General features: G+C 42.4%; 2 protein-coding genes across 2 annotated transcripts in view; one reads left to right on the top strand and one right to left on the bottom strand.

Moving 5' to 3' along the window:
* Positions 1–24,685, bottom strand: part of IL1A (interleukin 1 alpha) — a 379,947-nt gene that overhangs the window by 284,336 nt on the left and 70,926 nt on the right. The gene's annotated exons all lie outside the window — the stretch shown is intronic.
* LOC138160755 (interleukin-36 alpha-like) overlaps positions 20,963–24,685 on the top strand; it is a 6,230-nt gene continuing 2,507 nt past the window's right edge. The window contains exons 1-3 of the mRNA XM_069087490.1: positions 20,963–20,999; positions 21,700–21,807; positions 24,068–24,204. Coding sequence (XP_068943591.1) covers positions 20,963–20,999; positions 21,700–21,807; positions 24,068–24,204 — 282 coding nt within the window. The remainder of the gene's footprint in view (positions 21,000–21,699; positions 21,808–24,067; positions 24,205–24,685) is intronic.

The following is a 24,685-nucleotide window of genomic DNA, read 5'->3' as shown; positions in this document are numbered from 1 at the left end:
CATCTGAAGTATTGTGTTCAATTTTGGGCACCATGTTTTGAAAGGGACATTAATAAAATGGAGAGTGTCCAGAGGAAGGTGACCAAGATGGTGGATGGTCTTGATTCACTGTCATTTGAGGATTTATTGAAAGAATCTGGCATGCTCAGCCTGGATAAGAAAAGACTTGGGTGTGTGGGATGGGGACATTATATCTGTCTTCAAGTATTTGCAGAGCTATCTCCTGAAAGAGGGATTTGAAATTCCATTGGTCCCAATGGGCATAACTTGGACTAATCAGTGGAGGTTGGAAAGTGGCATATTTGGGTTTAATATAGGCATACCCTCTATAACAATTAGAGTTGTCTCAGAATTAGATGAGTAACTTCAGGATAAGATGGGTTCCTAGCTCTTGGAGGTAAAAGCAGGTGTGTGTGTGTGTGTGTGTGTGTGTGTGTTCAACTCAATGGCCATTGACATTCCTTCCCATTCCCAAATTCTGAAATTCTATGAACATCATCCGATGGACATTTTCTTCCTGTTTTTTAGGAGGACATCATGGAATTATACCGTAACCATAAAGCAGAAAGGTCTTTGTATTTTACCGAAGTGAAAATGGCAGAATTTGTACCTTTTAGTCCGCTGCCTATCCTGACTGATTCATTGCTAGTTTAAAGGAGAAAGGGAAACCCATCACAATGACCAAGGATGTGGGAAAATATAATATACATTTCTATTTCAATCACAGGATTTGAGCCTAGCCTGGCCAAGTAGCCTCGGTTCAACAAAAGCCTGTTTGCACAGTATACCACATGTTCCAAAACACACACACACACACACACACACACACATATATATATATATATTAAACTTGTGCTGCTGGTGGGAGATGTGCAATATAACTAGGATGTGTTCCTGACTTTTAGGGACTTAACATTTAATACCACTGAGTTAAATAAAACTATATGTCAACCATTGGAGTCATTGATAAAGATGTTCTGAGTCACTGAGGCTTTAGTATCTCAATTCCTGAGCTCCACATCCAGCCAATTTCCCTGACATTTCCCAAGGGAGCAGCCTCCCATCTGAGCTGCGAGGAAAGCTGACAGAGATATGGAGGTGGTGGCCAGGTGACACTTGGGAATGTTTTTCTTCTGTAATTGTTATGAAGAGGATGCTTTCCTGATAGGACCTGTCCCAGGTGCTGAAGTTTTGTGGCTGTTTCTCTGACTAAAATATTAACAACAAGCATCTTGAAGAATTAAAAAAAAAACATTAAAGTTGTCCTCTGGATAGGAACTGGATTAGTTGATCAGAACATTAGGATTATTGGGAGAAGATAGGTTTGTATATAGTCAAGCACAAAATAATGTGACAATTTATGTGTATATATATAAAATTTATATTTGTACATTTAAATAATCATTGTGTTTGTGATACATTTTATAGTTATCTTACATATAAATTTTGTATTTAATGGATTACACAACAGACACATACAGACATACACACACACACACACACACACACATGAACGGATGTATAGTCTGACCAGGTTGCAGAGTATAGTTGATAGACACTGAATGAGATTCTGACAATCTGTATTCAGATTCCAGCTGTGGCACCTATTTATTACCTGTGTGGCTGGGGCCAAGATACTTAACTTCCCCAGGCATCAGTTTTCTCACCTGTAAAATGAGAGGATTGGACTAGATGACCTCTGAGGTCCCTTCCAGTTCTAAATCCAGGGTCTTATCATATCAACACTGAATAGATGTTGACAGTGGCTCATAGGAAAAAGGTGGAGTGATGGCTGCTCAGCCTCATTGAAACAGAGAACTGGGAGGGACCTCTCACTTTGGAGATGAAGATACAGAGATGTTGTCTATCCCCTCATCTCACATTTTGTTGTAAAAGAGCTAGGATGAGATTCCAGACCTGTCACCTCCAAATCCCCCCCCCTCCACTCCAGCACTTCTCTGCCTCCCTGAGTTATGAATGGTTTGAAACAGGATTCAACAGATGATGAAAGATTGGGCAGAGTCTGATGACAAAGGTATTGGTGAGGCACCTGGTTCACATCTGCATTTCTAAGTTCCGTAATCAGTGTGATCACTTGCCCTGAGCCAAGAGCCTGTTTGAGTAGACATCAGTGCATTTTGTTACCTGGATGTGAGAACTAATGTTCACCATCTGCCATCTCTGTAAAGCCATGTGTATGGGTGATTAGGTGTATAAGAGATATTTAATTCCTTGGGCAAAATTATTTTGCTGCTATAAATGTTGTTGTTATTCAGTTGTGTCTGACTCTTCATGAATCTGTTTGGGGTTTTCTTGGCACACATACTGGAATCGTTTTCTATTTCCTTCTCCAGTGAATTAAGGCAAACAGAGGTTAAGTGAGTTGCCCTGAGTTACACAGTCAGTGAGTTTTCGAGGCCAGATTTGAATTCAGGTCTTTCTGATGCTAAGCCCAGCACTCTATCCACAATGCCACATAGCTGCCCAGGTTGACAGACTGGATACACACTACAGGAAGGATATCAATTACATAGCACTCTGCCCTGCTTTTACCTCCTGGGCTCTGTCTAAGAATTACTAGCCAATCATCACTTTTCAGACACTGAGACATATCTCCATCCTTTGCATTTCAAACTGGTGGATCCAGGGAACCAGGTGGTAAACATTCACTTTGACCTCAAGTACACAGTTAAACAGTCATTTTATTGGATTAGTAAAAATCAAGAGCATTAATTATATGTATCTACCATAGAATCCAACATTCCAAACATTCTTTAGCCCCATCTCTCTCTCTCTCCATAGAAAACTCTCTTGTAGGGTGAAATATGTTTTCTCCCCTTTCAGTCTGCCATAGCTGTGGGAGAGGTAACAGAAAGGGTCATTATCTTACCATAAACTTTCCTTATCCCAATGAAGAGGTACGGAGACCTAGACTGTTTCAAGGAAAGCAAGGATTTATTAACTATCGACTATGTACAAGATTATATTCTGGTAGCTGTAGAGAAAGACAAAAGAAATACACTCTTTGCCTCCAGGGACCTTAAAGAAAGTGGTCATAAGGCTCAGGGGACTGAGGCAGGAACCTTTAGTGAATCTCATTCACAGCTACATGGTGAAATAGGGCTGCAAGGAGTGGAAGAAGGGAATGGGAAAAGAGAGTAAGAGAGGGAGGGAGGGAAGCAGAAAAAGAGAGGAAAGAGATAGAAAGAGGAAGGGAGGGGAGAGACAGGGAGAGAATGGGGGGAGAGAGAGGGACAGAGAGAGACAAAGAGAGAGAGAGGAGGGGAGGGAGAGGGAGAGAAAAGGAAAGAGGGTGAGATAGAGGGGGCAGAGGGAGGGAAAGGAAGGAAGGGAGAGAGATTAAGAGAGAGACTTGTCTACTTTGTCCTAAATAAGACCCAAACCTTAGACCTTCAGACAGACACTAGTACCTTACATTTGTAAAATTACCGAGTTCACATAACCATAAGGAGAAAGTTGGTATGTCCTCAGTGGTTATTTAATCCATATCCCAAAAGAATTCCCACTGTAACACCCATGGTAAGTCATTATTCAGCCTCTATTTGAAAATCTTGATGGCTCCAAATTTCAGCAAGTCCTTCTTGACTCCAATGAAAAAATCCCTTATAACTTTTTAGCCTGCTATTGTTTCTAGGATTTTCACCACTCATGAGCCTTGATTTCCTTCCAAGTTCAGGTGAAGCATCACCTCCCATGTGAACCTCCAGCACAAGCAGCTTTTTTGTGTGTCATGACCCCCTCTGGTAGTGAGGCAAAGCCTATGAATTCCTCACAATCAGGCTTTTAAATGCATGAAGTATAATCAATTAATCAAAAAAACCTTTCTTAAGTGCCTACCATGTGTCAGGCACTGGGCTAAACTCTGAGGATACAAAGAGGCAAATGACAGTCCCTACCCTCAAGGAGGTTATAATCAAATATGGGTGACAACAAGCAAATGGCTATACAAAGCAATCTATATAGAGGATAAAAAGGGAATAATTAATAGAGAGAAGACATGGGAATTAAGGAATACCAAAATTTCATAAAAATCTAAAAATGTGTAAAATTACAAAGGAAAGCAATTACCCTGCATGGAGGAAGGAGAGTGAAGTATAAGAAGATGTAATGCAATAATGTAATCAGGATGAGACCCTGAGATGGAATATTGGACTTAATTAGCAGGGACTACTGCTTTTTCATTGACTGTGGGATGGGCTGAAGACTTGGAGTTACTAAAGGGCCAACAGGTTGTAGTGGTACATGGTTTTTCATAAATTTCTATCCCTAATGCTACCATGGGGAACTTAGAACATTTTAAGGAGAAGAAAAGACCTGCCCTTTGAAAGCATGTCAGGTAAGGACAAAGAGGAGAAGAAAGCAAGTCTTGATGCAACTATTCCATTCACAAGTGAAATAAGAGCCCATGTGAAATCATGGGATTATAGAATTAGAGCTGGAAGGGACCTTAAAGTCCTGTGGACACCAATTACACCCCCCCCCATTTTACTAATGAAGAAACTGAGGCCCACAAAGTTAAGTGACTTGCTTAAGGTCTCAGAAGTCGTAAACATCAAAGATGGGCATTATGCCTGGGCCCTCTGACTGCACAGGCTGTGCTTCATCTGCTCCCCTAATTCATCTTTGTTACTGAGCATGGGAAGATGGGTAGAGAATAAGAATTTGGGGAAATATAGGTGGATGAGAGTTTGCCAGCAGAGATCATGGTCTGGATTATGCTTGTTCAATCTTTGTGTGAGAGAGCCTCTCACAAGCAAGAACATAGACAGCAAGGTTAGAAGCCTTATCATGGCAAGTTCATTGTTTGTTCAACATCTAAGTTCTCACAAGGAAGGGGTATTTTCCAAATTACTGAATGAAGGCAAGTCTAAAGAAATGTGATGATTCTATATCAAGCTCAGTAGAAATTATTTTGTACTCCCTAAATATTTTTTCTCTATATTTTTATAAGTTGTTTTCTTCAACAGACTTTGGAACTGTTTATACTTATTCATGTATTTCCAGCCCCAAGCTCAGCATCTGGGATTAATAAATTATTGTCTACTGAATTGAATACATTGCCTCTCCCTCCAAGGAACTGTCCGTGTAGGGCAAGTGTGAGTTTTAGGAAGAGGCTTGGAATCCTTTGAGTGAGAGCTTTATGTAGAAAGAGAAGAACCAATAATCAGCTCTCTCCATTCAGCCTTTGGTTCCACAGTCTTTCAATGACATAATTAGACATGACCCTGAAATGTCACCAATTTGAAGTTTGGTTGGGCTTTCATCCTAATCTATGTCTGATCTTTTGATGGCAATGACTTCAAACATTTTTTATTTTTCTTTGTTTTGCAGAGGATCAATGACACCAAGGAGTGATGTCTTGACTTGCACATGAATTGGATTTAAGTGAGGCAGATTTGCATAAAGTAGTCAGTCTCAAGGTCTTCTGGTCCAGTGGTAAGACAAAAGTCAGAAGATGCAATGGGTGATTTTGGCATCTTTCATGTCCAGCCAAGCTCTAAGCTCTCCACTGCCTTCCTAGTCATTAGAACAAATTGTTCTCATTTGCCCATTCTGCAAGGGGCAGTATTCCCATGCTTGGAGTTGACCCCATGTATCAACAAGGCAGTATTCACAATGTCTATGGTAACTATAAACATGCTGATATGGTTATCAATCACAAAATGTAACAAACTCTCTACATGGGAGACATAGCTAAAACATTTATTTAAATACCAGAAAACAGTCCCCAAACCAGAAAGTCAAAGCTATCACAGTGGCTACCGAGTTGCTCTTTTTTTAATGCAGTAAACTTCCACATTCTCAAGCCTTCAAAACAGAATAGGCTACCTCAGGCAAAAATCCTCCTCTCCTCACTCACAGCAACTGCTCAGCACCCAGGCAGCTTGCTCCTAGCAGCTCTGGTCCCCACAATTCCCATCCCTGGCAGTCCTCAGCAGGAGTTCTCAGCAGAAATTCTGGCTGACTCAAAAAAAAGAGTTTGTGCCACCACAGCCACTGCTTCCAGTCACCATGATGGCTCCAGCCCAGCTCCTACTCAGCTCTGGCTCCTTCCTGTCCCACCCCTTCCTGCTATGTCAGCAAGTTCAAGGGGCATGGAAGATCTTCAAATTCCGTTACCATAACACCCCACTCTAACTCACTGACTGATTTGAGGTTTCAAATACTTTCAAGGAGTCAAGCCAAGTCAAATATTAGGGTGGTAGAGAGAAAAGGAGACTAAGAAGTTTTATCATGGCTCTGGGCCTCATTTTTCCCTTCTGTAACATGAAGACTTGGACGAAGTGACCATGGAAGGAGGGATAGCAGTGTAGTGAGAATAATGTTGGATTCAGAGTCTGAGGACTTCTGTTAAAAATCATACTTCAGAAATGTATTATTTGTGTGATCTTGGTCATATCATACAACCTCTCTGTGTCTTGACTTCTTTATCCATAAAATGAGAGGACCTCAATTAGATGGCTTCTAATGTGCCTTCCTGCTCTGAATCTATGATTCTATAATCCTTTCTAAATCTTGATCTCAGTTAATTTGGTACTATAATCAGGCACTAAGGTTCTTCATGATTCAGTATGATATTCCACAGGTTTGGGTTTCCAAGGCAAGCCCTATGATTCCTACTAGACACTATGTCTCTGTGACTCACCTGTATACTGATCACCCCCTTCCCCCACAAAATGTAGCATCATAGAATTAAAACAGATTGAATTTCATTCAGCACTAACTACAGCTGGTCACTAGGTGGCAGTCTTGGGGATTTATTCCTCCAAGAAAGTACAGAACATTTATTAAACTCAGAAAACTCAATTATTCTTTTAAAGAAATTAAACTTTTGATATGAAACAAACCTCACTTCTTAACAAATCCTGACTATATAGAACTGTGGATTAAGAGCAACTATTCTTGTTATTATTGTGAGCCTAGACTATTGCTTGATACATGGTGTACAAGAAAATGGTAGAAAAATACAACAATCATGACAAGTGGCGAAGATTTAGCACCTAATGAATACTTAGTATAACAAGTATCAACAAACCTCACTTGCTGGTCACTTCTTGGTCTGCTACTTGATTTGTTGCCATGTTCATTTTGATCATCCTAAACTCTATGACAATCCAAATTTGAATATTTCCTCATTAATTAGCAAGTTGAAATATCTCTCACTAGTTAGTCAATTAGTTCAGAGTCCCACCCAAGTTTGTAAAGAAGCAGTTGTTCTTATTTCTTTTCTTCTCTCTTTTTTTCTTGCTTTTTGGAGAGGGGAAGGCAGGGCAGTTGGGATTAAGAGACTTGTCCAAGGTCACACAGCTAGTAAGTGTTGTGTCTGAGGCTGGATTTGAACTCAGGTCCTCCTGACTCTAGGGGCAGTGCTCTATTCACTGCGCCACCTAGCCACCCCATATATTCTTATTTCTTATATCAAAACTCATTATTTTCTAGGACAAACTCAGTATTAAAGAGCAAAAGAGCAAAACCATAGCCAGAATCACCTCAAATTGGGGCGGCCAGGTAGCACAGCGAGTAAGAGCACCAGCCCCAGAGTCAGGATGACCTGAGATCGAATCCGGGCTCAGACACTTAGCACCCACCCAGAAACACCTGGCTGTGTAACCTTGAGCAAGTTACTTAACCCCAATTGCTTAGGGGTGGCCAGGTGCCTCAGTGAGTAAGAGCACCAGCCCCAGAATCAGGATGACCTGGGATCTAATCTGGGCTCAGATACTTAGCACCACACCCAGAAATAACTGGCCATGTAATCTTGAGCAAGTTACTTAACCCCAATTGCTTTTTAAAAAATCACCTCAAATCACCACTGTGATGGAAAACACTTTTCCTTACTTCTGGAAACATAATTCTTCCATTCATTTTACTCAAGATACCAAGCAATGTCTCCACTCAAGAATTCTCTTCTCATTTTACAAAATAAAGATTAAGGCACCAAGAGAGAATTTCTGTCTTCCTCAGTTTCTTTCTAACCATGATAGGAAAAGAGTCTCTTCAGGTCTTCTTAAGTTATCATTGGCAATGCTTTCTTCACACTGACTCCTCATGGCAACATTTGTTGTTGTTTAGTCATGTCTGTGTCTTCATGACCCCATTTGGGGTTTTCTTGGCAAAGATACTGGAGAACTTTGCCACGTCTTCTCCAGCCAGGGATGTGGTGTCTCGGACAGAGCCAAGTCTCAGTGAGTATCAGAAAATGGAAGAGTGGAGAGACAGAGAGAGACAGAGAGACAGAGAGAGAGACAGAGAGAAAGAGAGAGACAGAGAGAGACAGAGAGAGAGAGACAGAGAGACAGAGAAACAGAGAGAGAGTGAGAGAGAGACAGAGAGACAGAGACAGAGAGACAGAGAGAGAGAGAGAGAGTGTGATAGACACAGAGACTGAGAAGGACCAACAAAGAAACAGAGAGACAGATACCAACAGTGACAGAGACCAACAGAGAAATAGAAAGAGGGACAGAGAGACATAGGCAAGAGAGATAGAGACACAGAGAGATATGGAGGGGGGGGGAGAAAGGAGGGTACATGGCATACCCTCATTAGAGAAGGTGCTGTGCTCTATGAACAAAGCAGAATTCAAGTAGCTCAAAAGAAATGCAAGATGCATACCTTTAGAGAATGCACCCCAAATGTTCACATGGACTATTTGTGTCTGACCTGTGGTAGAACATTTCAGGCTCCTACTGGTCTCATTCGAACACACTGTAACTTGACTCTAGGATAGTGGTGTCATTTTAGTCCTCTTTCAGAATGAAGGACAACAGTTAACCAAATGTGTTCCCAGCACTGTGCTTGGTGCTGGAGCTACAGAGACAGAAGGTGAAACAGATCCTGTCTCCAGGCCGTTATGTTCTCTAGGGGAACAATATGTGTTTAACCACAGTCAGTGGGTCATAGGTGGCCCAGGAGTGCCATCAGTACAGGAAGAAAAGTATGAACTAGACTGTGAAATTCATTCCATAAGAAGGTAGAGGCTTGTCCTAAATCAGCTTCCTCCCACTTGGATTCTTTCCCTTCATGGGAAGAGAGGAGACAGAACCTAGATGAGGTTATTTTTTTCTGGATTGGAGGTAAGGATGACCTGGTGCTGAGCTGGAATTGTCTCATCCCCCATCCCTCCCAGGTCTCAGTAGTCTCTCTGGTACCTCGAACCTCTGATCACTCCATCCATAGCTCACTGAAGTCTTAGAAGGTGGGAGCAGGACAAAGGCACCCAGAGATTAGAAGCAAGGATCAGCTCTGCCCACCCCCAAGATAACTTTGATCTTGAGCTCCTGGAGAGCAAGGGCTCTTTTTGCCTTTTTCTGTATCCCCAGAGTTAGCCACAGTACCTGGCACAGAGTAGGCTTGTAATCAGCCTTTATTGATGATGTGATAAGATGGAGAATGAACTTTCCTGACTGCTTTCTTCTGGGAAGCTCTAAAAAAATCACATCTACACAGAAAAATTCAAAAGATAGCATTATCTGATGAGCCCTGGAATGACTGGTGTCCTCTTGAAACTCTCATCTCTACATTAGTGCTTTCTGGGCTGGGCAGAAATTCAGGGTTACAGAGTAAAGAGGAGGGGGTATGGAATTTAAAAATAAAGGGATGGAATGAACAAAGACTACGTGGCTTAGGGCTTGTTCAGGGGATAGCTAGAAGTCCATTTTAACTGGAGAGTTGCAGGTATGAGGGGGAGGGAATAGAGTGAGGGCAGACTGAACAAGTAGGTTGATGATACATGGAGAGCTTCCAATGCCTGACCAAGCAGTCTGGACTTCACAGGGCAGGTAATGGGAAAGCCTGGGATATTTTTGAGCCATGGAGTGTTCAGACCTTTATGAAATTAGGAAAGTCCATCTTGGGGCAGCTAGGTGGTGCAGTGAATAGAGCACTGGACCTGGAGTCAGGAGGACCTGAATTCAAATCTGATCTCAAACACTTGACACTTACTAGCCATGTGACCTTCAGAAAGTCACTTAACCCCAATTACTCTGCCTTCCCCAGCCCCCTTCAACAAACAAACAAAAAAAGGAAAGTCCATCTGGAATGGAATGGTAGGATGCATTGATGGGGATGGTGGGATATGTGACAGAGATCTCCTAGAAGGTACTGCCCCTTCATGGTGAGCTCACTTGCTGATTTTCTCTCAACACTCTGTGGATACTTTGTCTACCCCTGCTTACAAGGGGAATTAGGGAAACTGATCCTTCACAGCCACTCAGGCATCAGGGGATTCCCCAAGATTCCTGTGAATGAAAGGAAGATGCAACCTTCCTTGATTCCCATTCCCATAACAACTCTATCCCCATGTTCTGTCCATCCAAATCTGCTCCACCCCCTCTCCCAAAGAAGACTTCAAAGTATCTTTTGCTACCAGGAAAGTCTTTCTCCTTAAGCTTAGAGAAAGGAGTTGTCAATACCCACTTTTTTCAGATAGGTAGATGACAGTGGACAAAGCACTGGAACTGGAATCAGGAACACGAGTTCAGATCCATCCTCAGGTACTTACTATTCATGTGACCCTAAGCAAGTCATTAATCTCCCTCAATTTGCTCAACTATGAAATGGAGATAATAACACCTAGCTCCTAAGACTGATGTGAGCATCAAATGGGATAATATTTGCACAATGCCTGGAATGTAGTTAATAAATAATAAATCAATAAATGAAGGGTTTTTTCCTTCCCCTGCTTCTCCCTTCCCCTTCTGTCTCCTGGGAATGAAAATGAATCCCAGACAGACACTGGGAAGGCTGGGAAGATGATGTTTCTTGGTGTGAGATCCAGGTGGGTCCATGAGTTGGGTCCCTTACCTAGGACGATGAACTGCATTCTGTGTGGAAACTCCTAGTCACAACTTTGCTCAAGCAGGGCTTTGGGGAGAAATAAAACCATTGGAGGGATTCCTTGGGAGAGGGTACTGAAGGATGGAGGGAGTTGAGGTCTTGGCAAGGTTGAAGAGGTTTAGGAGGAGTGAAGCCAGAGAGATGGGAGGATAGAAAGTAAAGAGTCTTGTGGCATGCCCCTTTGCCAGGGCACAGGAGTCTGATGCCAGGTCTGCTGGATAATTTTGCCAAGTCCTGAGGTAGAGGGTCACAAGTGGTGTGGAGCCTTACCACCCTCACCGTCCCTAGCTCTGTCTCACTCCGCCTTCCCTTCAACCTGTGCCAAATTGTGCCAGGTACCAAAATTCCCACTTATAACTCAGTTGATTTTTATACAGGTCAAGGGACCAGGCAGGCAGTGCAAGGTGAGTCTCCTTTTTCTGTACAGTCACAGTTTTCTAATTGTTACAATCAGGGATATAGGTGGAGTCTGTGGCCACGCAGAGAGCCTCCCCAGATCTTTGTTATACAAACCCTAGTTCCTTAATACCTAATACAATACAATCTAATACAGTCCCTCTAAAGCTACCAGTAAATGCTTTGCCGAAAATCCAGCTCCTTCATCATTCTTGACTTCTTTATGTCAGTTGACACTTCTGACCACTCCCTCCTAGAATGGACAGGATCAGTCTCTCCACCCTGGCTTTTCATGACTCTGATCTCTTTTGAGTCTCCCATCTGGCCCACACCTTCCAGTTTCCTGTGTTGAATCATCATTTATTTTTCATCTCTCTATCTGTGTGTATACTCTACAGTTTCCCTTGACTCCTCTTCTGCCACAACCTTCTTTTTTTTTGTTGAGATCTTCAGCACTTGGGGTTTCAGTTCTCATTCCTGTGCAGATAAGTCCTAGATCTTTATATTCAATCCCAATCTCTCTCCTTAAATTGCGCTCCCACATCAGCAACTGTCTGTCTGTTGGACATTTCCATTTGGATGGCCTGTAGGCATCTCAAACTCAAAAATCTCCAGAATAGACTTCATTATCCTTCCTCCAAAACCCTACCTGTTCCCTTAAAGGTTCCAACATCCTTCCATCCTTGCAATCTTGAAGTTATCCATAGTTCTTGCCTCTCTTTCTCCCTCTTTCCACTACATCCAATCAAGCCTTGTCATTTTTGCCTCAATAACATTTCTTGCATTCACTTGCTCCTCTCTAGTCACATGGCTACCACCACAGTTCAGTCCTCATCCCCTCTTTCCTGATCATTACAATAATCTACTACTTATTCTCCAGCCTCTCCTTTCCCTAATATATCCTCTAGACAATTGCAAAATAGATATTCCTAAAGCACAGACTTAACCATACTTCCTTGTTCCGAAAGTTCCATTACTCTTAAGACAAAATACAAATGCCTGTTTGGTATCATTTAGCGACCTTCATCATCGTGGCTCCCAATTCCTTTCCCAAACTTTTATCATTCATCCCTCCACTGGACTTTATGGTCTAGATATGGCTGATTTGTTGTTCCCTGTACATGATGTTGTAGTCATCATTTCCTTAATTTTAGTGAATTTCCTCTAAAATCACCTCTCAGTTTATCCCATCTATAGCTTGTTTGCCCATAGCTGTTTGCACGTCATCTCCCCCATTAGACTGGAAGGTTCTTGAAGGCAGGGACTGTCTTTTCCCTTTCTTTGTATCTCCATTGCTAAGCACAGAGCCTGATAGATAGCAGGTACTTGATAAATGCTTGTCTACTGACTGATAGTGACTGATAGTGCCCTTGAGCAGCCTGTCCTCCATGTCTGGACTTTACTCTCCCCATCACACCTGTAAGGTTGTATCTCTAACTTCTTCTAAGGTTCATTTCCAGTTCCACCTCCTAAATCAGTCTATTCTGACCCCTCCAGGTGCTGGTGTGACTTGCATAATTACCATATATGTATATATGTGTGTGTGGGGGGGGTGTAAACATACATGGTCAGAAGAAGTGACCCAAGGACACTCTCAAGGTCTCTCTTAAAAACTTTGGTGCTGATTTTGTGACATGGGAGACACTGGCACAGGACCACTCAGCATGGCGCATCCTCATCAGAGAAGGTGCTGTGCTTTATGAGCAAAACAGAACTGAAATGGCTCGAAGGAAACACAGGATGCGCAAATTTGGAGAATCCGCCCCACATGTTCAGATGGACTATTTGTGCCTGACCTACAGTAGAACATTCCGAACTTGTATTGGTCTGATCGGTCACAGTGGGATACACTGTAACTTGACTCTAACATAGTGATCCCATTTTGGTCCTCTTCCAGAACAAAAGACAACAACCAACCAATGTATATGTACACATAGATTTTGTAATAACTTTTCACTGTACCAATTGTTTACACTTCAGTAGAATTCAAGGTCCTTGAGGGGAGGTATTGGGTTTTGGTTTTTATGGACTCAAAAAATAAGTTTTTATTCCCAATGCCTGGCATGAAGTAGACGATTAAGAAATGCTCATTGAATAAAAGAATGATATATTTGGCCACTTTCAGATTCGTCAATCCATCATTAAAGCAGCTTAATTCCTCATTCATCAACCACACTGGCATTTTATCTAATTTTATTCAGTTTTGGCAAAAAAACCCAGAAAAAACAACAAATCCTGATGGTATGGAAATTCATGATACTGGATACCAGGTCTGGTTTCTTCAGGGTAATGACCTCACAGTGACTCCTGAAGATAGATTTGTCATCCCAGGTAAGTAACACACCTGCTCCTATTGTCTTTTCCTGAGTCAGCTTTTTCCCTAGAGTAGTTTCCTCTACTCCCATTGTCCATCAGGAAAGGCTCCAGGCCTTCTCATTTCAGGGCCTGCTTAGGCAGCTCCTCCAAGGTGGAGAAGGTCCCACCTGAGTTCCAATATAGCCTCAGACACTTACTATGTGACCCTGTCTGCATCAATTCTCTCAACTGTAAAATTAGCATCATAATAGCACCCACCCCCTGTAGCACAGCGCCTGACTGAGGCCTAAGAAATATTTGTTTCCTTCTTTCTTTCCATCAGCAAAAAAGTCCATTTGTATTGGTAGAAATTGGTCTATTGGTTATCTTCCACTTGTCTGACCACTCCTCAGTCTTCCTGGTTGTATCATCAGGTCCTGACCATGGCCATATCCCAAGATCCTCCCCTGTCCTGTCCTTTCCTCTTCATTCTTCTCTTTTCTTCCCTTCTCTCCCCTCCTCTTTTCCTCTCCTCTCCTTTCCTCCCCCTCTTCTCTCCTCTTCTTTCCTTCTTCTATCATCTTGTTCAGAAACCCCATTAGCTCACATCATTTGATCATCATCTCTATGCAGATAATACCCAGATCTATATATACAGACCTAGTTACTCTCCTGAACTCTAGACCTATGTTACCAACTACCAGGTATATTTCAAACAGGATGTTCTGTTGACATTTCAAACTTAACAGGTTTGGAACAGAGCTCATTATCTTTCCCAGCAGATGCACTCCCCCTCTGAACTTCCCTCTTTCTGTGTTTTGCGTCACCCAGGTTTGCAAGTGATATTATCTCTGACTCCTCACTCTTAAGTCATGCCACATACTGTCACTTCTATGTACACAAAACATCTTCCACCTACCCCCTCCTTCTCAGTCACTGGCCAATCTTTGGGTAAGTCGCAATTTCTGTCTACCTCATTTTCCTCACCTATTAAATATGGATCATACCTAATATAACATACTTGGGTGGGGGGAGATTTTGGTGAGATCACCTCAGGTAAGGTAGCTATTATTATTGTGATCAGACTGCTTTGAGTTCTTGGATGGTCATTCAACATTTAGAATAAAGCTTGTTTCAGACTCCACCCTAGCTCACATCTTACCTTTTCTCCCTCTACTCTTACAGCCATAGATTGACTTCAGGCCCTCCTCACCTCTCATCATGAATAGTAACAGCCTCCTCACTAGTCTCTTTGCCTTAAGCTCTCCTTATCTTCCACACAATTGCCAAAATGATTGCCTTAAAGGGGAGGTCTCATCTTGCAACTTCTTTACCCAATAAAGGGTTGACATTCCCCGTTGCTGACAGCATCAAGTGTTTGTATAACTTTCTTTTCTTCTGGGCTTCCCTATGTCTCCCATAATGGAAGTAAAGTGGCAATTCACCAGTTTTCACTCTAATCTAATGACTCAAAATTCTTAGTGTAATTTTAAGCTTTCATAGACTTTTGGGGTATCCTGCATAAGGGCAACCCTTGAGGTGGTGAGGCACCCAGCCCGTAAGGAGTCACCATTTTGTCAGATCTGAAGAGTTCCCCTCCCTTCTTGATTATCAATATATATAAGATTCTCTCCCCCCCAAACCTCCCAAAGAGGGTTCTAGTGCCTTGTCCATCCATGTTCTGTGTTTCCATGAGATTGACATAACTCATGTCATTCATTCTTTTCATTCATTCTTTCATTTTTCCTTCCAAAGGTGCTGTTATTTGATTTCTTTTAGTGCAGAAAATTTTAACACTCATTTTCCAAGTTTCCTCCCTCCTTTACTTCCCCCCTCCTGGAGAAGACAAGCACTTTGATACAGATTGTATATTTGCACCCATGAAAAACATATTTACACATTAGTCATGCTGCAAAAGAGAAAACAGACAAAAAAATAAACCAAGAAAAATAAAGTTAAAAAGTGTTCTTCAATCTGCATTCAGACTCCATCTGTTCTTTCTCTGGAGGTGGATAGCATTTTTTTTGTCAAGTATTATCTTGGATCACTGAATTCTTAAGAATAGCTAAGTCATTTATAGTCAATCATTGCACAATATTGCTGTTGCTCTGTATAATGTTCTCCTGGCTCTGCTCACATCACTCTGCATCAGTTAATGTAAGTTTTTCTGAAATCATCCTATTTTTCATTTTTTTAATAGCAAATAGTATTCCATCATAATCATCCACCATAATTTGTTCAATCATTCCCCAGTTACTGGACCTTCCCTGAGTTTTCAGTATCTTGCCACCACAAAAAGAACTGTTATTTTTGTACATCTAGGACTTTTTTTCCTTTTCTTATTCATTTTCTTCTTTTTGTGATACATACCTAGTAGTGGTGAAGAGGGTCACCATAAAATGATGATGTATAGGGTTAGGGGTGCTCAAGATCCCAAAATACCAACACTCCAGGTCCTGCTGAATGAATTTGACTCAAGTCTTCTCTCAACCAAAGAAAAGCACAGTTTATTAAAAATTCGCCATGGAGCTGAGGTATCTGTGCTTGCATTGGGGCAATTGGGCCAGAATCATCTGACACAGAGGAAGTCTGTGCTAGGTCATTCTATGGTGCTCTCATACCACATGGAGACAAGATGATGGGGTCTTGTATACAGAAAGCTTGTGGGAGAAATCTAGGGGAAGTCTAGAGGAAGAGTTTGGGGAGAGTCTTCAGAAGGAATCAATGAGGTCAGACTCCAGTAATGAGTGATTAAGGGTGGGAAGTTGCTGGAAGCTACCTGGAGATGAGACAATGGAGGGTTCAGAAGAATCACCAAAGGGTATACACATGGGCATAGTTTCAAATCTTGCTCCAAAATGGTTGGATCAGTTTGCAACTCAATCATCACTGCACTGGTATCCCAATTTTTCACCATCTCCTCCAATATTTATTGTTTTCCTTTCCTGGCACATTAGCCAACCTTATAGGTGTGAGGGGGGTTGTTTTAATTTGCATTTCTCTGAGTAGTGATTTCAAACATTTTTTCATATGACTATAGATAACTTTGATTTCTTCATCTGAAAACTTCCTGTTCGTATCCTTTGACCATTTATTAATTGGGAAATTACTCCTATTCTTGCAAATTTGGCCCAGTTCTCTATATTTCTAGGAAATGATCTTTTTATTGGAGGAACTGCTATAAAAATTTTCCCCTAGTTTCCTGCTAGGTAAATAGTTTCCTGAGAGAAATACAGGTATCTAGGGATTTTTTTTTCAAAGCAAAACTGAGGCAGATCCTTCAGTGCCCAGCCTAGTTCCTTCTACTGCTGCTGACACAACCTTCCCCATGCAGTCACCTCTTCAATATTCTCTGGTATCATTGGTAGCAGCCCCAGATACTTCTCCTTAAGCTCCAAGTTATGAAGTGTCCCCACCCAAGCTACAGAACCACCCAGTTCTTAACTGAATAAATAGCCAAGCAGTCCCAGAAATCTCATGGGAGTTTAAAGAAACCATCACAGTCCAGGAGCACTGGAAATTGGAGAGAGAAGTTGGATCAGGTATTTGTTGATTCTTCATGCAGTTAAAAACCATCTGTTTCTGGATCTTTCTCTTGCTGCTGATCATTAAGTTCCAGGGATGGGTGTGGGTCTGAGTCCAAGTATTTCTATTATGTGGATGTTTTGGTTTTTGCTATCAGGTCCATTATGGGCTCTGGGGGTGGTAGATCCATTCCTGGTCACTGGGTGTGGGCACTGATGGCTGATGAGCCCGGCTCAGTGTGGAAACTCTTAGGGACATGTTTGCCTAAGATGGGAAAGCTGCAACATTGGCAGGATCTTAGCATGGGAGCATATTCTTGAGGACTGCTTTGCTGTCCCACCTGTTGCTCTGGGGGATTTTGGAGGTGATGCCTGTGGTCAGGGGAGAATCCCTGATCAGGAAGCTGAGCAGAGTGTCCAGGGGTGTCAGGGAAGATGAGCCATCTCTGAATCTGCTTAGTCCAGTAACCATGACCTGCTGATCCATGGCCCAGGCGGTTTCCTCACCGTAGCACAGCTAAGTGACACACTGGAGTGCTGGGCCTGGAGTTAAGACCCAAGTTAAAATCTGACCCCAAGAACTATTTGACCTTGAGGAAGTCACTTAATCTCTGTCTGTCTCAGTTTCCTTAACTATAAAATGGGGATGATAATAGCACTTGCTTTCAAAGGTTGTTATAAGGATCAAATGAGATAATATTTGTAAGAGTATCATTGGTACCACAGTACCATGTGTAAAGTACTCATCCTGGCCCAGAGTAGGTGGGGAAGAGAGGACATGGAATAAGTATTTATGAAGCCCTATTTATTAAGGTTCCTAATAAATTCTTGTTTCCTTCCCTCCTCTCCCAAATCTCTCTGGATAGGCCTACTGAGGTAAAGGTAAGTATGAGGCTATACCTGGGTCTAGCCCTGAAGAAAGTCCTACAAATCAATTACCTTCAATCTCTCTTTACAGGAGCAAAGATAATCTTATCATGAATAGAAGGAATCACAATCCACATAGGCCAGGTAAGCAACAATATGGCAGACACTGACTCTGAGGGTAGCCAGCTGTGGGGCAATGCCAAGATCACTCACTGCTTCTGAAGTTAGGGAACCTGGATTCAGATTCTTCCTCTGATGCTCACTGCCTGTGTGCTCTTGGGTAAATCATTTAACATGCCTGGGCTTCAGTTTCCTCATTTAATAATAACTATCATTTACACAGCACCTACTATGTGCCAGGATCTGTGCTAAGAACTTTACAAATATTGCATTTGATCCTCACAACAATTCTGGAAAGGAGGTGCAGTTATTATCTATTTTTTAATAATTGAGGAAATTGATACAAATAGAGGTTAAGTGACTTACCCAGGGTCCCTCAGCTGGTAGGTGTCTGAGGCTGGATTTTGCAAAATGGGTTGGGCTTGATGGTCACTGTGATCTTTTGTACCTTTGTGTGTATGATCTGTGTCCACCCAGGAGAGGAGAAGGCCAAAGGTCACTGTGGGGTCATAAGTCTGCCCAGACCCATTTTAGAGGATCCAGAAGTCATGCATATGGGAATACATGAGACCCCCCCCTAAATTCTAAACAGTGCATGGAAGACACTTGTGTGTCCCATAGCATTTTATTTTCATCTACACCTGTGACAGAGCCTTTCTTATTATCCCTGGCTGCTGGTGTCTCTCCCTCCCCAAACTACCCTAAATTAAGTTTGTATATATTTTGCATCTCCTATACAGACAGTTCTCACTTTACATAAATTCACTCAAATTGGAATTTTCTCAAAGAATTCTAACAGAAAAAGCCCCTATGTTAATTGTATTTTATAATACTCTGAGCTCTCTCTCCCCTCTGCTCCTGTCTATTGGCTTGGGTGCTCTGTGTCCTCTCCCCACCAGAAACACTGCCCCCTCCCCAAATGAAACCCTGCAATAGTTAACCTAAGAACAGATGTATGAGAGTCCCTCCTACTGCTATGGTGAAATGTGGAGCCTTAGTTTGAGACCTCCTGTGCTGAGAGAGTAGATCTTTGCTCCATTTTCCCCAACTGCCTTCCTGTCTGTCTGCCATCTGGTACAACCTGTCTGTGTCCATCTGGCCTCTACACGTCCCCCAGTCACACCCTCTGTTCTTCCTCTAGATGCTAGCAGTGGTCCCTGAATGATCCTCCTCCTCTTGTTCGTGCTTCTCTGTCCCAGTTTGTGAACTGTGTGCTGGCCCCTTCCCTCCATGGGAAGCAACCCCCTTCGCAGCCCACTTTCTGCCTTCATCCACCCGTTTCCACATTCCCCCTTCGTCAACCCCCAGGCAAATTCACCTTACTGTTGAACAAACCACCGACATAAAGAGATTTGTCTGTATGTGTACATATCATCTCCTCTGATAGAATGTAAGCGGTTTGAGGGCAGGCATGGAGCCTATCATATAACAGAAGTGCTTGTTGATCAATTGATTGAAGGATATCATGCTCCCTTTAACCTGGAAATAACAGTGACTAGATTTTTATATTTCTGTTTTCACTATTTTTCAGGTTTAATCAAACCACTAGAACCTCAAGGTAAGATATAGCTGTGCCCTCTACCTTCCCCCATTTGTGATTGTCTGGGCTCCCAGGGTGGGGTAGGGGGAAGACTCTCCTAGGCTCAATCAGCTCCCTGCTGACACCAAGATCTCCAGAAATGGAGACATAACAGGTCCAATGCCTATTTCTATGGTAATCCTTAATTGGGAGTGGAGAGCCAAGATAAGCAGAGAGATATTAAGGGAGCTACACTTGAATTCAAGTTTCCTGGTCCAAGTGAGCTACCTTGTCTTGGATTTCTACAAAATTGTAGAAAGAACCATTTAAGCGATGCTTGGTGAACAGCTAGAGAAAGAAGCAGTAATTGCAGATTGTTAGCATGGCTGTAAGGAAAATGCATCATGCAAGACTAAATGTATTCCCTTGTTTGGTGCAGTAACTGGACTGGAAGATCAGGGAGATGCCACGGATAAAATTCCATTGAATCTGGCAAAACAATGAAGGATCTCATGCTATTTCTGTGGGGAAAGATAAGAGAGATTCTTCCTGTAGTACAGGACAATTAGGTTCAGATGGATTCAGTATTGGTTGGATGACTGAACTCAAAGGAGGATTCATTAGTGGTTTGATGGATAGAGGCCCATTGCTGTAGGCAGGAAACCCTGAGTTCAAATCCAGCCTCAGATATTTACCTGAGGTGCGACCCTGGGCAAGTCATTTAACCCCATTTGCCTCAGTTTCCCCATCTGTAAAATGGATTGGAGAAGGAAATGGCAAATTAATCCTGTATTTTTGCCAAGAAATCCCCAAATTAGGTCCTGAAGAGTCATATATGACTTAAGAAACAACAAATCCATTTTGTTTTAAAAAGTGGACTTTCAAGTTTCACTCCACTCTAGAGGGGTTCCTTAAGGATCCTTGACCCTAGGCTGGTTTGCATTCATATGAATGACAAATGGGGTGCTTCTCATGCTTGCAGATGATAACAGTGCCAAGGGGAATAGACAACAGGCAGAAGTATAAAATCAGATTTCAAACTGATCTTGGAAGGTTAGAACATTGGTCTCATGCAAGATATAGGGATGAATGCAAAGTCCTACACTTAGGTTTAAAAAAATCACTTAATAAGTGGTGGTGTTAGATAACAGTTTGCCTGAAAAAGAACTGGGGTTTTTGTTCAGTAAAGATTTCAATGAACTGGAGAGTATTCAGAGAAGCACAGCCCAATTCAGTGTATTGATATTAATAGCAATGAGATTATGACAGGCAAACACAGATACACACAGACACATAGACACGTATACACACACAATCCCACACATATACACCCCTGATGTGATATAGGGATGCTGTAAGAGAATAAGTCACAGCTTCCAGGAATATGGAGCTGATCATGACTCTGTCCTCACACCTGGAAGGTTGTGTTCCTTTTGAGGCATGAGGGGGGATGTTGAGAAGGTGGAAGCAGCCAGATGAAGGCAGCTGGATGAGGGACAGGCCTCAAGTCCATCCCACATGGGAACATTGGGGAGGTTTAGCTTGGGGAAAAGAAGACTCAGTGAGGGAATGATCACTGTCTTTGGGGAGAAAGTTTAGATCCATCTTGTTAGTCCCTGAAGGTAAAAAGAAGAAGAACGGGTAAAATTTACAAAGAGGCAAATTTGGGCTCAACATCAGGAAAAGCCTTTGAACAATTAGAGCTGTTCCCAAGTGGAAGTGGGTTGTCTCCTGGTGTGGTGGGTCCCTCATCATTAAAGCCTTATTTGTTTGTTTTGAAAGAATGGATATTTGCTAGACATCACAGTGTTTGGGAGTAGGTTGGATTAGATACTATAGAATATAGATACATGCAAGATATATTCTATAGAATTCCCTTTCATTTCTGAAATTGTGCAATTCTCTCCTTCACAGTCACATCTCTTTGGTCATCACTGTAGGGATTTATATAGAGAAAGTGACCATGTGTAGACTCAGGTGGGGGCTGTATTCCATCAACATCAGTCCATCTTTCTCCATGTACTGACAGAGAATTGGCAATTTTTGTGGAAATTAGCCCATTAAATCATCTTGAAACCATATCAGCCTTACATTTGCACTGTAACATTTTTCATTTGAAAGTGTTAAAGAACTCTTACTGCCTGGGAATTCAGGACATCTATCAGAAAGTCTTGGTCCTTCAAGGGAAGACCCTCAGAGCAGTTCCTGAGGATGGAAATGTGACCCCAAGTGAGTAGGAAATCTAGCCCTCCTTTCTCTTTCTCTGAAGCAGTCTCATGCTTTGGGTGACCCTCTCTTTATAGTGTACCACAACAGACATGCCTGGAGCTCAACAAATTCTAGGAATGACTTGAGTAGTTATTAGGCATAAAGTGTGGGAGAAGAGAAAATTCCTATGGCAGGCAGTGAAAAGTGTTAAAGGAAGGGGCAAGCCACCCTTTGTTAGATTTAAACTGTGCTGTTCCACGAAGACAGAGACAAATGAGCAGTAGAACAATGCTTAGGGAGGCAGGAGGAGGGAGGTGAAATTCAGGTTGATCGGTCGTTTGCAATCCAACCTGGAAGGGTTTTAAGGCCAGGGAATTATGGGAAGACTGGAGCTGGGGGAGGGGTAAAGGGGTGGGGTGGGGAATCCAAACAGAATGGAGCAAAAGGGTTTGGCCTAGATTGCTGAAAACCAGGAAAAAGGTCAGGAGCTTCTTCCCTGTGGCATTCCTTTACAGGCAAATTAGGGTGGCACAGTGGATAGAGCAACCAACTTGGCATTAGGAAGACCTGTGGTAGAATCCTCACTTACACTTAATACTTTTGTCACCTTGGGCAGGCATTAGACATAAAGGAGGCTCTTTGAGTCTCATTTTCCTCATCTGTAAAATAAAGGAGTTGAATGTGAGGACCCATAAGGTCTTTTCTAGGACCAAGTCTATAACTCTACTATTAACAAGTTGAACTGAACCCAAAGGTCATAGGGAATATGGCACTGGATGGATCTGGCATATGGAATGCCCCATGCCACATCTCCCAGGAATATTGCGACAAATAGTGGGATGGCTGTGATTGGGTGATTACTCCCTAGCTCTCTAATCTTCATGAGGGTTACAGGGTTGCCATCATATCTATCTATTGTATGAGAAATATCTGCTGTCTAGAAGTATAATGCATTCTTGGTGTTTAGGGTAAAAGCCACTTTTGCTCGTCACTCTGGGAACAAGTAGTCCTACCCTAGAACAAGAGGGTAACAGTTAACGTATTCTCAGCCAGTTTATATTCAGTTCCACAAAATACTAATTATATCAATGATCATGTATAATGAACAAACATAGCTATCAAAGCAAACAGTCATTAGGAGAGTTTACCAATTAGTTAAGGGAAAAAATGCAGGGGTCTCTGTGATTTGGAAGGGAAGTGGAATCTCAGCTCAGTCAAGGAGTGAACAATCTCACACAGGGGTTCTGTTCTTCATAGCCTTTGAGAGTGCAGATTCTGGGAATCAATGAATACATATATTGGGGTACAAGCTCATCCTGGGCTTCTCCTGTGTGCCAAAAATCCATTCCTTCTCTCTCATTCTACCTCTCTATTTGTCCATTTTTCTGCTTCTCTACCAGAAATTTTTCAGCTATTTAGGAACTCAACAACATAGCTATTCAAGATTCATGTATTCCATACACAGCATCACAGGACTATCTTTTTTTTTTAAGCAATCGGGGTTAAGTAACTTGCTCAAGGTTACATGGCCAGTTATTTCTGGGTGTGGTGCTGAGTATCTGAGCCCGGATTTGATCCAGGTCATCCTGACACTGGAGCCGGTGCACTTACTCACTGAGACACCTGGCCGCCCCTAAGCAATTGGGGTTAAGTAACTTGCTCAAGGTTGTATGGCCAGGTGTTTCTGGGTGGATGCTAAGTGTCTGAGCCCGGGATTTGATCTCCAGGTCATTCCGACACTGGAGCTGGTGTTCTTACTCGCTGTGCTACCTGGCTGCCCCACAGGACTATCTTTCTTACACTGCCAAGCCTGTCTGATTAGGGGTGTTACCTGAAGGGAAATCAGAGAAGGCAAATTGCAGGTATGACTGAAATAAGAGTCTGGGAGATCACTTTTTTGTGAGGTCAGAGTGTCCCACCCCCTGTGAAGCTTCCTCTGAGGATCGTGCTTCAGAGTTTGGGAGCTAGAATTCATGCCAGGGATTTCAAAGTCCAAGGGACAAATCGAATCAATATGAGGACTAGGCCATTGAACAGATGACCTCTCCATCCAGGAATGAATGGAAGTTCCCATAGATCTAGGTACTTCACTTTCCTTTTCCTCCCTGGGCAATTCCAAATCGGCATTCCTCAAATTCAAGTCTAGCAGTGCAACCCCTTTGCTCTTTTCTGTGTGTAGACAGATGATTCCCTCCTCCATCACCTTTCTCTTTGTCAGAAATTGATTCGTGATCCTCACATTTTGTTCACCCTGTGTGGTCACTGATTCTTGTATTCCCAGTCTCACTGAAGACCACACCATGCCAAGATGAGTCTCTGGAAAAAGGCAAAGGCAATGCTATTTACCTGGGAATAGAAGGCCAGAAACTCTGTCTGTGCTGTGCAGAGAGTGGAGGGCAGCCCATACTGAAGCTGGAGGTGAGTTTCATAGCATCTCATAGAATTTCAGAATGGGAAAGGATTTCAGAGGTCACCTAGTGCATTCAATACTTGAATTAGGATCTCCTAGAAATTCTGACCAAATATTGGTCATTTAGGTTCCAATGAAAGCTCTTGGGTTCTGATAAATAAGCTTTTGCTTTATCTTGCTCAAGACCAGGCCATCATGCTATACCCTGGCAATTTGCAAACCATACGTACCCTCCATATGGTTTCTAAATTTGTTTTATGTGTTGTCTTCATCCATTTGAATGTAAGCTCCTTGGGGGCAGTGACTAGTTTACTTGCTGATATTTGTATTCCTAATGCTTTGCGCAGTGTCTGGCATGTGATAAGCCCTTAATAAATGCATTTTTCCTTTCTTTCTCTCTCCCTTTCTCAATTCCTTCCTCCCTCTTTCCTTCCTTTCTCCCTCCCTTCCTCCCTCTCTCCCTCCCTCTTCCTTTCCTTCCTCCTTCCC

Source organism: Petaurus breviceps, unplaced genomic scaffold (genome assembly GCF_028583685.1).
Source record: "Petaurus breviceps papuanus isolate PSGF00001 unplaced genomic scaffold, PetGlider_PUasm1.0 182, whole genome shotgun sequence".
NCBI classification, from domain to species: domain Eukaryota; kingdom Metazoa; phylum Chordata; class Mammalia; order Diprotodontia; family Petauridae; genus Petaurus; species Petaurus breviceps.
Note: the sequence above shows the minus strand (reverse complement) of the source record. Positions and strands in the feature narration are given on the sequence as shown.